The sequence below is a fragment of the Balaenoptera acutorostrata genome, chromosome 9 (assembly GCF_949987535.1).
Source record: "Balaenoptera acutorostrata chromosome 9, mBalAcu1.1, whole genome shotgun sequence".
NCBI classification, from domain to species: domain Eukaryota; kingdom Metazoa; phylum Chordata; class Mammalia; order Artiodactyla; family Balaenopteridae; genus Balaenoptera; species Balaenoptera acutorostrata.
Genome location: NC_080072.1, coordinates 97,703,560 through 97,718,874, shown reverse-complemented (window position 1 = coordinate 97,718,874; position 15,315 = coordinate 97,703,560). Strand labels below are relative to the sequence as shown.

At 53.8% G+C, this 15,315-nt stretch overlaps 1 protein-coding gene across 2 annotated transcripts in view; it reads left to right on the top strand.

The window, feature by feature from the left end:
* DSCAML1 (DS cell adhesion molecule like 1) overlaps positions 1 to 15,108 on the top strand; it is a 349,722-nt gene extending 334,614 nt beyond the window's left edge. For both annotated transcript variants that reach the window (XM_057552943.1, XM_057552941.1), the window contains 12 exons: positions 3,090 to 3,207; positions 3,588 to 3,751; positions 4,047 to 4,145; positions 4,884 to 5,072; positions 5,495 to 5,782; positions 7,244 to 7,399; positions 9,242 to 9,272; positions 9,421 to 9,539; positions 9,842 to 9,994; positions 10,609 to 10,803; positions 12,028 to 12,339; positions 14,111 to 15,108. In XM_057552943.1, coding sequence (XP_057408926.1) covers positions 3,090 to 3,207; positions 3,588 to 3,751; positions 4,047 to 4,145; positions 4,884 to 5,072; positions 5,495 to 5,782; positions 7,244 to 7,399; positions 9,242 to 9,272; positions 9,421 to 9,539; positions 9,842 to 9,994; positions 10,609 to 10,803; positions 12,028 to 12,339; positions 14,111 to 14,577 — 2,291 coding nt within the window. In that variant the 3' untranslated portion in view covers positions 14,578 to 15,108. The remainder of the gene's footprint in view (positions 1 to 3,089; positions 3,208 to 3,587; positions 3,752 to 4,046; positions 4,146 to 4,883; positions 5,073 to 5,494; positions 5,783 to 7,243; positions 7,400 to 9,241; positions 9,273 to 9,420; positions 9,540 to 9,841; positions 9,995 to 10,608; positions 10,804 to 12,027; positions 12,340 to 14,110) is intronic.
* The last annotated feature ends 207 nt before the right edge of the window (positions 15,109 to 15,315 follow it).

Genomic DNA, 15,315 nt, shown 5'->3' with positions numbered 1-15,315 from the left:
CCCACTGATCGGTGGTTCGTTCAGTCAACAGACATTTACAGGGGGCGTGCCTTGAAGGAGACTGTGGGCTAGATGGGGCGCGCAGGGTGAATAAGACCACGTCTGTTTCTTGGGGGTGCCCCGCCAAACCCCTGACCTGGGCATAAGTGTGGCATGGGGGCACGTGTACCCCCACTTTACTGGGAATGCCAGTTCTGAGGCCTCAGCCCAAGATCGAGACAGAGGCCACCTCGCAGAGCTGCCAGGCCGCCTGCCCGCGCTAACCCTGGGGCATGGGACTTAGCCACACAAGCCCAAGACTTCCAGCCTCTGCTCTGACCCTGGGCTTCTCTGGGCCCTCCCTCATCCCACAGTCCCCTGTCGCTGTAGCCCTGGGGCCCCAGGACCAGGGCTCAGATGGTTGGTGCCTGCCTCAGCCCAGCCGCCCTCCAGGGGTGACCAGCTTCCTTTGGCTGAGACCCGAGAGGCGCCTGCCCTCCCCAGCCTCAGGCTCAGGGTCAGCGGGCACTGAACAGAGGGCCCGCAGCTGCCCTGCCAGAGGGGGCTGTCATCCCATTTTCCAGTGGACACTCTGAGGCCGGGGTGGCACGGTCTGCAAAGACAGCTGAGAGTGGTGGGCTAGCTCTTCTGGCTCCAAGTCGGGGCTCTTTCCACGCGGCCTCAGGTGTCTAACCTCCCCTGGCCCCTCCTCCCAGAGGGGCTACCCACCCCTTCTTCTGGACTTGTCTCCTTCAGGAGGGCAGGGGCCCAGGGCCTCCGATCCTCCCAGGACAGCTGGCGCTGGCCCAGAGCATGGTCTGAGAGCCTGGGCGTCTTGGCTGAAGGCTGGCCCCTTCCCCTGTGGAAATTAAATGGAACATGTTCCCAGAGGGCTTCGTACTTCCTCAAATGTGGACATCATGCTCTTCTGTCCTCACAGCAGCCCTGGGAGGTGGAGGGACAGGAGGCAGTCCCAGCCACAGGGCAGAACTGGGTCTAGAACGGGATCTCTAGAGCCCTTGGCGCCATCCCCGAGGCCCCCAACACTTCCCTCTGCCCGCGATGGAGGCTGTCTTCGCTGGGACCCTCTGCCCAGTCCACGTCTTTCTGGCCCCCGGCGGTCCTCCACTGCCCCAGGCAGCCTTCTGTTCCTCGGCGGCCCCTCCAGACCTCACCTACTGTCCCAAGCCCATCGCCCCGGCGCTGCCCTCAGAGGAGAGGAACCTCCATTCCCTGCACCCAAACCTCTAAGCACTGCTTCCTCAGCCACCTTACATCTTCCCTCTCCCCAAGAAGGGTCCCGTGGCTCAGTGGGGCTGACTGTGGTCCCCCGAAGCATGTGGTTGCTTGGTTAATTTAACACTTTCAACCCTGGGCCTGGAGATCTCCAAGGTGCCTGACACGACTACCTTCTCGATGGGCCCTTGGCATCTTTGCCTCCCTTTGCTTTCTGCGATGCCGCCTGTGCATCAGGGTCCTTTCAGCATGCTCCTGTCTCCCCGGGGACATGCCTTCCTCCTCTGCGCCTGCATGTTTTGGACCCCAGGGCTCTGCCACTCCTCTGTCAATCTGCAGTCCCCCACCTGGTGACCTCAGTCAGTCTGCTGCTGAGCTCACATCAGTGCGGTCCAGTCATCTCTCTCATGCTCCAAAACATTTATATCCAACTGCTTTCCAGCTACCCCCGTGGGTGTCCCCCAGGTTTAGCATGAGCAGAATCTTCCCGTCTCTCCCACCTACCCTGCTCCTCCTCCTGTGTGCCTCAACTCCACGAGGGCACCAGCACCCATCTGGTTGGCCCAGCTGGAATCCTGGAAGTCACCCTCACCTCCCCCTCTATCTCTTCCCCAAAACTAGGGAGACCCCACGTCCTGGCATTTCTTCCCTTGAGCCCCTAGTCTGTTCTCCACCACCCTATGTCACCTCTCGCCTACACTCCAGCCACTGTCTTGTCCCTGGTCTTCATCCTGCAAGATCACCTCCACCAAACCATCCTCTGCAAGCAGCCAGGGATTTATCTAAAACTCTACTTTGAACATAACACTACTTACTGGTAAGCCTCCTCGTGACCTCAAGGGGAAGCCCAGCCTCCTTGAGGTGCCAGCAGAGCCCTACATGCTCTCCTCCAGCTCACCGCTCTGGCCCCGGCTCTGCTGCCCCCTCTTCACTCACCCTGGGCTTCGGTCACCCCAAAGGATCCTCCCACTCGTCGTGTGTTTCAGGCCCCCGTGCCTCTACTCAGTGCCGTTCCCCCTTCCGACATGCCTTTCCTTCTCTGTGTGGTGAATTCCTTCTTGCCTTCAAGATTCAAGTCAAAGCTTCCAATTCCAGAAGCCGCCCCTGGCCTTCACCTCCACCACCACTGCATTGCCAGAGTTCATTCCTCCTCCTTTCTGCTCCGAGGGTTACTTGTCTCTCCCCCTACCATAGTATTTTTCACCCTAATGATTTTTTTTTTAAGTGATACTTTACTTGAGAGAGAATCCAACAGTATAATTAATTTATTTTTTAAATAATTTATTTTATTTTATTTTTTGGCTCTGTTGGGTCTTTGTTTCTGCGCGAGGGCTTTCTCCAGTTGCGGCGAGTGGGGACCACTCTTCATCGCGGTGCGCGGGCCTCTCACTATCGCGGCCTCTCTTGTTGCGGAGCACAGGCTCCAGACGCGCAGGCTCAGTAGTTGTGGCTCACGGGCTTAGTTGCTCCGCGGCATGTGGGATCTTCCCAGACCAGGGCTCGAACCCGTGTCCCCTGCATTGGCAGGCGGATTCTCAACCACTGCGCCACCAGGGAAGCCCCGTGATGATTTTTTTAAGTATCTGTCTCCCTCTTGGAGGGTGAGCAACTTGAGGACAGGGAACGGATCTTACGCATTTTGTGGCTCCTCAGAGCCTCCTGTGAACCTGGCCCAAACAGGTGTTTGATAAGCGTTTGTTGAATCAATGACTCCCATCTGAAATTTCCTGGACTCTCCCCCCACCCCAAGCCCAAGGTAGCGGTCAGGTAGGGGAAGGAGGACTTGAATTGTAAATTCAGGAGCCCTGAGAAAGGGGAGCCAGTGCGGTGTTGGTGGTAAAAGTGGGGTGTCTCTCATCCTTTCTCTCCTATAGCCCCAGCAAAGATCATATCCTTTGGGGGCACCGTGACCACACCTTGGATGAGGGATGTCCGGCTGCCTTGCAATTCAGTGGGAGACCCAGCCCCCGCCGTGAAGTGGACCAAGGACAGGTGTGTGCGGGACCCTGCAGGGACAGGTGACCCCCGGGGATGGGCACAGCAGAAGGGCCATGAAGAGAACCAATGTCCCTCCCTTCCAGCGACTCAGTCACCTCCAGCCCTGCGGGGGCCCAGCCAGGTACACGGCTACCGCTCTCACACACAGGCCTGGCAACCCTGGCTCCCCTCTGTTGGCTGCCAAGGATCTCCCTTCCCTGGGTGATTGAAGAGGCCAAGATTCCTGGATATGCCCGGGAAGCACTGAGTAACAGCCCAAGAATCCAGGGTCCCCGAGCCAGCCCCCGACTGCTCCCAGCTCTAACTGCCTGCAGACCTGGGGGAGGCCCCCGGAGGAGGGGCTGCCTGCTATAACCCATCCCCCACCCCCGCAGCGAAGACTCGGCCATCCCCGTGTCCATGGATGGGCACCGGCTCATCCACACCAACGGCACGTTGCTGCTGCGCGCCGTGAAGGCTGAGGACTCGGGCTACTACACCTGCACAGCAACCAACACTGGGGGCTTCGACACCATCATCGTCAACCTTCTGGTGCAAGGTGAGACCCTGCGTGGCAGGTGGGGCTCCGCTGGGGACAGGGATGGAGGAGTGGCAGGAATTCCATCGTGTGAGAGAGAGGGTTGTCGAAGGGAAGAAGAAGACCCGCCACTGGGGAGACAGACCCTTGGTGGATCAGAGGGTCCCCGTGGGAGAGGAGGCAGGAGGGCTAGAGGGGAGAATGAACAGGAGTGAGGGTGGCACCAAGAGGGTGGGAGAGCCAGCCCCTCGCCCTCAACCCACCCCAGTGTCAGAGATGAACCCTCTGGTGCGGGCTGGTGGCTCTCCCCTCACAGTTCCCCCGGACCAACCCCGCCTAACTGTCTCCAAAACCTCCGCTTCGTCCATCACCCTGACCTGGATTCCAGGTGACAATGGGGGCAGCTCCATCCGAGGTGAGAGGGGTCTGGATGAGGAGGGGGGAGGCAGGAGAAAGGATTCTGGGCCCAGGGGCAGAGGAGGGGCTTCACTCACTCCCACTGCTTGTCTTCATGATGCTTAGGAAATAATGGGGGAGGGGCGATTCAGACCACAGGGAAGTTACCCAAGTGCCATGTAAAATATACCAGCCTAGACGTCTGGGCTTTAGAACACCCACCCTCCTTGCCACTGGTGAGCTGTGCGAACCTGAGGACGTCTGTTTTCTTAGGAAGCCTGTCTTCTTCTCTGGACCTTAGTTTCCACATCTGTAAAAGTAGACAAATGTTCTAGATAGTGCTTCTCAAGCCTTAAACATGCATATGAATCACCAGGGGATCTTGTAAGAGCACAGACTCTGATTCAGGGGGTCCGGAGTAGAGGCTGAGAATTTGCATGTCTAACAAGCTCCCAAGGAATGCTCACGCTCCGGGGCCAGGGGACTAAATATGGAGTAGTAGGGTCTCAAAAGGACCCCTTATAAGCCTCACAGCTCTGGTTTCTGCTCCCCTCCCCACCTTGGCTTCTCAACCCTAACACAAGCGCTGACAGGAGAGAGCCCTACAACTCACCCAAGGGCCTTTCCGTTTTCCATCCACCCCATCCCAATGGCCAAAGCACCCCCCTGCCCCCTGCGGCGCCCAGCCCCATGATGCCTGTTGGGGTACCCCAGGCCCCGCCCTGCCCGACCTGAGCCAGGCAAACCTCCCGGGCAGGCTTCGTGCTGCAGTACTCGGTGGACAACAGCGAGGAGTGGAAGGATGTGTTCGTCAGCTCGAGCGAGCGGTCCTTCAGGCTGGACAGCCTCAAGTGTGGCACCTGGTACAAGGTGAAGCTGGCGGCCAAGAACAGCGTGGGCTCCGGGCGCATCAGTGAGATCATCGAAGCCAAGACCCACGGGCGGGGTAAGGCCCAGGACGGGGTGGAAGGCTGCTGGGGTGGCGAAGGAGGGCACAGGGAAGCATGGAGACTCGAGGGGAGACTCCACCTGGTTCCCATCACTGCAGCATCTGTGATGAGAAACTGGCCCCACTTCCCTGCGGTGGGATGGCAGATGGGTGGCTCACCTCTTCCTTTTTCCTGCCTCTGTCTTCCTCCTTGGCCAGGCCCTTCTCTCCTCGTCCTTCTCTCCCTCCTCTCCTTGTCCTTCTCTCCCTTCTCTCCTCGTCCTTCTCTCCTTCCTCTTCTTCCTCCCCCTCTGTTCCCTGGAGCATCCCTACTCCCATCTGCACCTCCCCCTGATCCCCTGGAGCCACTGTGGTCCCAGGTGCCCCAGGGCAATCTTTCCCAGTCTCTCTAACCTCTCTCTCTCCCTCTGGCCCCCCAGAGCCCTCCTTCAGCAAAGACCAGCACCTCTTCACCCACATCAACTCCACACATGCTCGGCTTAACCTGCAGGGCTGGAGCAACGGAGGCTGCCCTATCACAGCCATCGTGCTGGAGTACCGGCCCAAGGGCACCTGGGCCTGGCAGGGCCTGCGCACCAACAGGTCCGGGGAGGTGTTTCTGACCGAGCTGCGAGAGGCCACGTGGTACGAGCTGCGCATGAGGGCCTGCAACAGCGCTGGCTGCGGCAACGAGACCGCCCAGTTCGCCACCCTGGACTACGATGGCAGTGAGTCGGAAAGGGTGGGCAGGGCTGGAGCAGGGTGCTGCCAGGGAAGCTGGCAGAGAGGCAGACACGTAGAGAGATAGACACGCAAGTAGCAAAGAGGCAGGACTACAGTCAGGGACAAAGGCTGACAGGTGAATGAGCAAGCAAAGGACAGGCCAAGGAGCAGCAGACGGGTAGACAGGTAAGTGGGTAGATATACCTGTGACCAACACAGATGGATAGGCAGACGAGCAGGTCAGTAACGCTAAAGACAGAGGGCCCTTGAAGGTGCAACCCTTGCTCTCCGTTGCTTCAAAGAGATGAGAGGGAGGTAGAGAGGCAGTTGCGGTCCTGCCCTATAAGAACCCTCTGCTCAGATGGTACATTAGCCAAGACAGGGTAGCCTGTGCTGCAGTAACAGGTAAACACTAAAAGCTTCATGGCTTGATTCAATAAAGATTTGTTTCTCACTCTCATAACACCTCGTGAGGGTTGGCTGGCTACCATCTTTAGCTATGCCGTCTTGAACATGTAGCCTCCGTGGTCACCAACAAGAAAGAGAGAGGAAAAAGGCACAGCAGTTCCTAACTGCCCTGGCCCGGAGGTGATACTCATCATTTCTAGTCGCACTCTGTTGTCCAGAACTAGTAACATGGTTCTAACCGAACTGCCAGGAAGTCCGGGGAATGTAGATGAGCACACAGATGTTTAGTGAGTACTAACTGGTATCTGCCACATGGGGGCACCTCCCACTCATGCACACACATGCATTTAAGCACACAGAGGGCTGAATTCCTAGGGACCAGCTGTCACAAGCTAAACTGAGTCTACCTATGTGTTAAGGAAACAGAATGAAAGTGGTATCGGAAGGGGATGGGCTCAAACAAGGAAGGCTTCATGAAGGAGATGACTCTTAAGTGAGGTGTTGAAACCAGCAAGCCTCAGGGCTTGACAGAAGGCTATGTCAGCAGGAGAACTCAACACTGCCTCCTTGCAGCCCCCCAGGTTAGCAGATTTTGCCCACGGGATGGGGAGCAGGGAGAGAATGCAGGATGTTTAGTGGCTTTTGCCTCCATCTGGGGAAGAGAGCACAGGATCCCACTTCCCTGACTTTTCTCTCCTACGGTCCTCACCATCCCCCTCAACCTTACCAGCGGGATGTGGGAATCTAAGTTCAGCGTTCTAGAAATGAACACTGAACTCCAACAAGCAGTAGACTATCTCTGAGAGACTTTAGGAAAATTCTAAAAGGAAGTTATTAATATCATATGCAGTATAAAAACTACACAACTGTTCATGGCTGTCCTGATGGGACCAGAATTAGGGGGAGCAGAGGGGAGAGTTGGGGCTCTGCACCAGGAAGTAGAGATCAGAGTGAGACCAAAGGCAGCAAAAGAGGTCCAAGGGCTACCTTGCCCGTGAGACTCTGCATAACACTCCACTCATAAGGGATGTCTGACTCCCTTCTTCACCCCTGTTCAGGCACCATCCCGCCCATCAAGTCTGCACAAGGCGAGGGGGACGATGTGAAGAAGCTGTTCACTATTGGCTGCCCGGTCATCCTGGCCACCCTGGGGGTGGCACTGCTCTTCATCGTTCGCAAGAAGAGGAAAGAGAAGCGGCTGAAGCGACTCCGAGGTGGGCGAGTTTCCTATGGGCTTCCTGGGAGGGAGTGTTGACCCTCAGCCACGCTGGCCACTTTCCACTGGCTCACAGCACCATCTGGACAAGGGAGAGTGCCCGTGTCCCCTTGAAGGGAGAGCTGCCACTCCAGCCTTCTGAAACCCCTTAGTTGTTCACTGCTTCCTCCTCTATGCCCCCAAGACTTTGTGCCTGCCCTCACCAGGGCTGACTTTTAGAGGTACACAGTGGTAAAACCATATTGCTTGTTAAAATATTTAAACATTTCCGTGTTGATCGGTAAATAGATGTTGCTCCCTTCTACCCTGGATGCTCCATTCTCTCACATAGGCTCCCCGAGACTTTCCTAGGACCCAGCCACTAAAGAGTAGACCTGCTAGTGGCCTCTAGGACTTTGCTCTGGTTTGACTGAGCTGTTTCCATGCCTTGTCAGGTGCTAAATATTTTTAATATCATCCCCTGTCCCAACACCTGCTACCATAGCCTGGCATGAATGGGTCTGATTTACCTTGATTTCCCCAGGACCCACTAGTTGCTTAATAAATGTCTGTTCACACATCTGGAAAACATTTATTGAGTATCTGCTGTATTGTAGATACTGCCAGATATTGGAGTTGTAAAGATGAATGAAGAAGGAACAGCCCATGCCCTTATAGAATTCACAGCCAAGGCACAATAATAGCACAGAAGAGGGAATGACTAAGGCTGCCTAGGGTGTTTGTTTAGGAGTTGGGTAGATGAAAGGATGGTTCAGTGGGTGGTTAATGATTGTTAAATGGATGGATGGTTGGATGGATGGATGGAAGATTGGATGGTTGATGGATTGATAGTTGAATCGATAGTTGGTTGGATCAATGGAAGGATGGATGGATGGATGGATGGATACTTGGATGGATGGATGGATGGATACTTGGATGGATAGATGGATGATAAGATGGATAGATGGTTGTATGAATGGATGATTGGATGAATGGTTGAATAGATGAATGGATAATTAGATGAATGGTTGAACAGATGGTTGTACAGATGATTAGATGGTTGGATGGGTTGATGGTTGAATGGATGAATGGTTGGATCAGTGGCTGGCTGGCTGGATGGATGGATGGGTAGTTGAATGAGTGCATGATGTATGGGTGGGATGGATTGACAGGTGGATAGATCAATAATGAATGGATGGATGAGTGGGTAGATAGATGGTTGAATGTGTTCATGAAGCTAGATTCGATCTAACAGATCATTCTCAGTTATCAGAGGTCTAGTGGATTACCTGGGTCCTTTGCTTCTCCTCTCTTATCAATTCCTAACCTGAGAGTCCTGAACCTATTCAAGGCTCCTCTGAGACAAAACAGTGACCCTCAAATCCATCCATGGACTTTTTGGGGACAGATGCCCTAGAGAAGGAAATGAAGCTTCTTGGTTGATGTCATCTGGAGATACACATTGACCCCCTCTACTTCATTCCCCACTCTCTCCTCTCCCCAACAGATAACTGAGGATAGACCTACCACTGATGCCCATTTCCAGACTGCTATGATGTTTTGTTTGATTAGAGTCAATTCAGGAAGCTGATGGAGCACTTTACATACCCTCTGCTTTGGGAAGGATCTCCCTATTAGATAAAAATCTGAGGGAAGGAAAGCAGAACTGAGCCAAATCCTGAATTGGGAGCAGTGAGACCTTATGTTTTGGACTGTCTCAGAACTCTTTATATTTCTTCCCAGGAGACAAGCCCTGGCCCCATTTTAGGAAGTTCTCCCACCTTGTTCCCCATGCCTCTTCCAATTCTCATCCTTCTCAGACTCCATTCTCACTCAGTCCCCTCTCTCTACTGTTTTGCAGATGCAAAGAGTTTGGCAGAAATGTTGATAAGGTGGGTGTCACACAGCTGCTTCCTCTCTCCTCCCCTCCCCCTTCCTCCCTTCAGGGTACAGGTTTCTAAGACCCCACTGTCCTGCAAAACCTCTCCCCCAACCCCTTATGGCTGCTGAGTCACCCACCTCCAGCCCTTGTCTCCACAGCAAGAACAACCGAAGCTTTGACACCCCCGTGAAGGGGCCACCCCAGGGCCCACGGCTACACATTGACATCCCCAGGGTCCAGCTACTCATCGAGGACAAGGAGGGCATCAAGCAGCTGGGTGAGTGACAGGTGCCGTGAGCTCTCTGTCCTGCTGAGTGTGCTTCCCCAGGCCACATCCCACGAAGGGCAACCAGCAGTCCTCACACAGTGCCCAGGGTTCCAGAAGCAGCCCCATCAACAACTCAACAACCTAGGAACTCGCTGCAGCTTCTCTCAAGGACTAGGTTTCCTCCTCCGTTAATGGGAAGACTTGACCTGACCTTTCTTGGTTTCATTGTTGGATAAAGACAAAGAGAAATTTGGGAAGCAAAGATGGTGCCCAAAGGGAAGGACTGCTGCTGATTGTACTTCTTCCCCCAGGAGATGACAAGGCCACCATCCCTGTGACTGATGCTGAGTTCAGCCAAGCTGTCAACCCTCAGAGTTTCTGCACCGGTGTCTCCTTGCACCACCCAGCCCTCATCCAGAGCACAGGACCCCTCATCGACATGTCTGACATCCGGCCAGGCACCAGTATGCATTATCCCTGGGGAGACAGCCCTCCTCCCACACGGGGTTTCGTGGGCACAGCATAAGACAGAGGTGACATTTTTTTTAAAAAAAGGAGGGAGGAGCAGCATGGAAGAAGGGAAAGAGCACTGGAATTAGAGTCTAGAGACCTTGATTATAGACTCACTAGCTATGGCCTTGGGCATGTCACTAACCTTATCTCTCTGGGCCTCAGTTTCCTTACCTAGCAATTTTGAGAGGGTTAGTTGTTCTTTCTCTCCAAGGGCCTTCTGCATCTTCCACTGTGACTCTGGACATAAGCATAGCATACATCCAGGACTGTAGTGAATGGACAGTCATGAGGCAGCAGGAGATGAGGTGACATTCTTCCCAAGCTTAAGGAAAAGACAGGGTGGCGGGGGAGGACTAGGATGCCACCCACTGCCCGACACTGTTGCTCTCCTCCCCCACAGATAGCTGTGTGGTCAGGAAAGGCAGCTCGCTCAGCTCTCCCAGGGGAGCTTCTGTGGCTGCTTCTGCCTCCTCCCTTGCTCCTGCTGCCCTTTCTGGTAAATGCCAGCTGCCCAAGCCTGAATGCCTGCAGCTGGAGGGTACTAGCCCTTGCTTCCTCTGTGCAGATCCAGTGTCCAGGAAGAATGTAAAGTCAGCCCACAGCACCCGGAACCGGTACTCAAGCCAGTGGACTCTGACCAAGTGCCAGGCCTCCACACCCGCCCGCACCCTCACCTCCGACTGGCGCACTGTGGGCTCCCAGCATGGTGTCACTGTCACCGAGAGTGACAGCTACAGTGCCAGCCTCTCCCAGGACACAGGTGAGCCCAAGGACCTGCCTTCACTCTGCTCACTCTCCTCCAGCTCCCCCATTACCCATCTCCACCTTTGGTTTTCCCAACTCCTACCCGCCAGCTGTTGGAGTCCAAGGCACAGGTCCGTTTCATTTCCAGCTGGTCACTGACTCACTCTGTGGCTATGACAAAAACACTTGACCTAGTGGAGCTCTGCTTGGTCAAGGATTTCATTTTGCTCTCCCAAAAGATGACAGAGAAAATGGTACACGTGATGTTTGTTGGAGAAAAGGCTAAGTGTTGCTCAGAGGGTCATGCTGATTATCAAGAATGAAAGATGTTCTGCCCTTCATTAGGCAGCACATCAAATATCCCACTTCTGCCACCACCACTACCTTCACAAGCGGAGAGCAGGATCTTGTGAGCCTGGTCCACTCTATGTCAGGCTTTCAGATGGCTGCTGGGCTTATAGATAGGGGAACTGCTCAGTCTGATCTCATTTACACCCTTTCCCCATAAACCCACTTTATTTTTTATCGAGATATAACTGACGTATAACATTTAGTTTCAGGTGTACAACATAATGATCTGATATTTGTATATATTGCAAAATGATCACCACAGTAAGTCTAGTTAACATCCATCACCATGTATAGTTACAATTTTTTTCTTATAATGAGAACTTTGAAGAACTATTCTCTTAGCAACTTCCAAACATTCAATACAGTGTTATTAACTATAGTTATCATGCCGTACATTACATCCCCATGACTTATTTATAACCGGAAGTTTGTACCTTTTGACCACCTTCACCCATTTTGCCCAACTCCCACCCCCCACCTTTGGCCACCACCAATCAATTCTCTGTATCAGTGAGCTTGGGGGTTTTGTTTGTTGTTGTTGGGGTTTTTTTAGATTCCACATATAAGTGAGATCATACAGTGTTTGTCTTTCTCTGTCTGATTTGTTTCACTTAGCATGATGCCCTCAAGGTCCATCCATATCTTCCCAAATGGCAAGATTTCCTTTTTTATGGTTGAGTAATATCTCATTGTGTGTGTGTGTGTGTGTGTGTGTGTGTGTGTGTGTGTGTTTATATATATATTTATATATATACATATCACATATTCTTTATTCATCCACCGATGGACATACAGGTGCTTCCATGTCTTGGCTATTGTAAATAATGCTGCAATGAATATGGGGGGTGCCACTCATTTCCCCTCAACTCTGTGCCTTCCATCTCTCCAGACAAAGGACGGAACAGCATGGTGTCCACTGAGAGCGCCTCTTCCACCTATGAGGAGCTGGCCCGGGCCTATGAGCATGCCAAGCTGGAGGAACAACTGCAGCATGCCAAGTTTGAGATCACCGAATGCTTCATCTCCGACAGCTCCTCTGACCAGATGACCACAGGCACCAATGAGAACGCTGACAGCATGACATCCATGAGCACACCCTCAGAGCCTGGCATCTGCCGCTTCACCGCCTCCCCACCCAAGCCCCAGGATGCCGACCGGGGCAAAAATGTGGCTGTGCCCATCCCTCACCGGGCCAACAAGAGTGAGCGCTCAGACCACCTCCCTTGCTGTGTCCCCTGCCCCCAAACCCCACGAGCCCTGGCTAGACCTAGCCCTAACTGCACCCGGGTCCTGCCAGCCCAGCACGGCTCCTTGGCAGTCGGGGGGTAGTGCAAAGAACAAGGACTTGGGAGCAAGCAGATCAGGGCGCACATCCTGGCTTAACCTTTTAATACCGCTGTGACCTTGGGCAAGTCATTTAACCTCTCTGGCCTTAATTTCCTCATTTGTAAAATGCAACTGATAGCATATACTTTGCATTGTTGTAAGGATCATTAGAAATGATATACGTGCCTGGCACATAGTAGGTTCTCATTAAGTAGTGATCATTCCCTTAATCTGAAGTTATGCCAGGATGGAAAGAGACTGCTTATGGGGTCAGCTGCCCAATGGCCATTGGTCTCAATACTGTTTGAACTTAATCTAGACCCAAAGGAGCAACCCTGGCAGTTCAGCCCGTGGTGGCCAAACCTCATGGTGGGCAATGACCTAGCCTGACTGGGAACCATCTGACTCCAGGGGCCTGGCCAGAGCATATGTCCTTTGGGGTCAGCAGGGCAGGTCTAGGATAACCAGGGGGGAGGGGAGTAGGGAAGCCCCCCAGCAGATATTAGGGCCACAGGGTGCAAGGCCCAGGCTGTCAAAGCAGGCAATCTGGTCTGCTCAGCACTGGCCTTGCTAAGTGGCCGTGCTGACCTAGGGGCTCAGGGTCATCTAGAGAAGAGCCTGGGGTAACAGAAATTACAAAGACTTAGGAGACGAGCAGCCCTGAATGACTCCCCCTCCCTGTGTAACTGTGTGAATTTGGGCAAATTACTTAATCTCTCTGAACCTCAGTTTCCTCACTTGCAAAATGCAGGCAGGTATTAACCTATGCAGGGGGCTGTGGGGACTAAACGAGGTGACCTAAGGAAAGCGCCTGGCACAGTGGACGGGAGAGAGGCACGTGCACAGGCAAGCGTGCTCACAGGGCAGAGGGATCAGCATGTGAGGGTCCTAGAAGCTTGTCCCATGGGGGCACTGTAAGAAATTAGGAACATTCCGCCTGGAGAAGAGGAGATGAAGGAGAGGGACGGGGAAATGTAGCTGACTTCAGATGTCTGAGAGGCTGCGGTGAGAAAGAGGGGAAGGCCTTGTTCTGGCGGTCCTCAGAGGACAGAATCAGGCTGAATGTGGGGAAGTGACAGGGAGTGACATTCCTTTCCTCCTCGGAGTAAAGAAAAGCTTTCTAGGGAATTCCCTGATGGTCCAGTGGTTGAGACTTGGCGCTTTCACTGCCATGGACCTGGGTTCGATCCCTGGTCGGGGAACTAAGATCCCGCAAGCCACGCGGCATGGCCAAAAAAAAAAAAAAATGCTTTCTAACAGCCAGAGCTCTTAGGACATCCCTGTTTAGAAATGAGCTCTCCACCAGCTGAAGCTGATCAGCTATAGTGATCAATTAACAATGGGGATCAATTTACTGAGCATTGCTGTGCGCCAGCCACTGTACTGAAGCGCTTTCCTTACTTTATCTCATTCCCTCCTCACAGTACTCATGTAGGGAAATATGATTATCCCCATTTCATAGATAAGAAAACTGAGGCTCAGAGAGGCCAAGTAACGCATCTTTCCTCGACTCTTTACTGCCCGTCTAGTGGAGGGACTCCTATGCCAGGTCAGGGAGAAGACTGAGGGGTAGGGGTAGGGGAAGAAGCTGGCCGCTGGTTCCAAGAGGCCTCTGCCGCTAACACGCCCTGCTTCCTCCATTCCAGGTGACTACTGTAACCTGCCCCTCTACACCAAGTCGGAGGCCTTCTTCCGAAAGGCAGACGGGCGGGAGCCCTGCCCCGTGGTCCCGCCCCGCGAGGCCTCCATCAGGAACCTGGCTCGAACCTACCAGCCCCAGGCTCGCCACCTGACCCTGGACCCTGCCAGCAAGCCCTTGGGCCTCCCGCACCCGGGGGCCGCCGCCACAGCCACCTTACCTCAGAGGACTCTGGCCATGCCAGCTCCCCCAGCCGGCACGGCGCCCCCGGCACCCGGTCCCACCCCTGCCGAGCCCCCGGCTGCCCCCAGTGCCGCCCCTCCGGCCCCCAGCACTGAGCCTCCGCGGGCCGGGGGCCCACACACCAAAATGGGGGGCTCCAGGGACTCACTTCTCGAGATGAGCACATCAGGGGTAGGGAGGTCTCAGAAGCAGGGGGCCGGGGCCTACTCCAAATCCTACACCCTGGTGTAGGGGCACAACCAGAAGAGCGGCCCTCCGCCTGGACCTGTCTGCACCTCCAGCCCTCACACACCAGCTGGGCTGATTTCCTGCATTATTTATATTAAATTGACAGACAAAAACCAACCAACAAGGGAAAGACAACCCCCAAGTCATGAACGCTTGTACATAGAACTCTTTTGTACAAATGAAACTATTTTCTTCTTCTCCATGAAGCCAGGGCACAAAGAATTTGACAGTGCGAGTCAAATTCCCCACCCCACAAAATATGTGTGGAGAGATATATACATATATAGAGGGAGAGGAACACATCGACAAGCTATATATCTATATATTTCTCTCACCTTATTTTGAGACAGAGGCACAAAGGCTCAGCAATTTTTCCCTCCTACTCACCCTCCCTCCAATCTAGGTGGTTTTGACAAAGACCAAAATCCCAACTCAGAGACACTGCATGCGATTTTACTGTTCCAAGAAAACCAGGAGTTGCTTCAATTTGCAGATGCTTATGTGTTGATACCTTTTTCTATGAAAAAAGACCCAGCGCCGTGTGCAATAAAGGTTATGTTTCTACATGGTGGCTTTCTTCCCATTTGGCAAGGGCCAGTGGGGAGGCAGGGAGGAAAGGCCCCTATACCAGGCCGTCTGTCTCTCGGGGAGAGACTTCAAGAAGCCGGGCTTTAGCTCAGCACGTTAAACTTTTTAAAAGGCTTTCCATTAGCCAAGCCGCCTCCTTGAGCACTTCTGTGC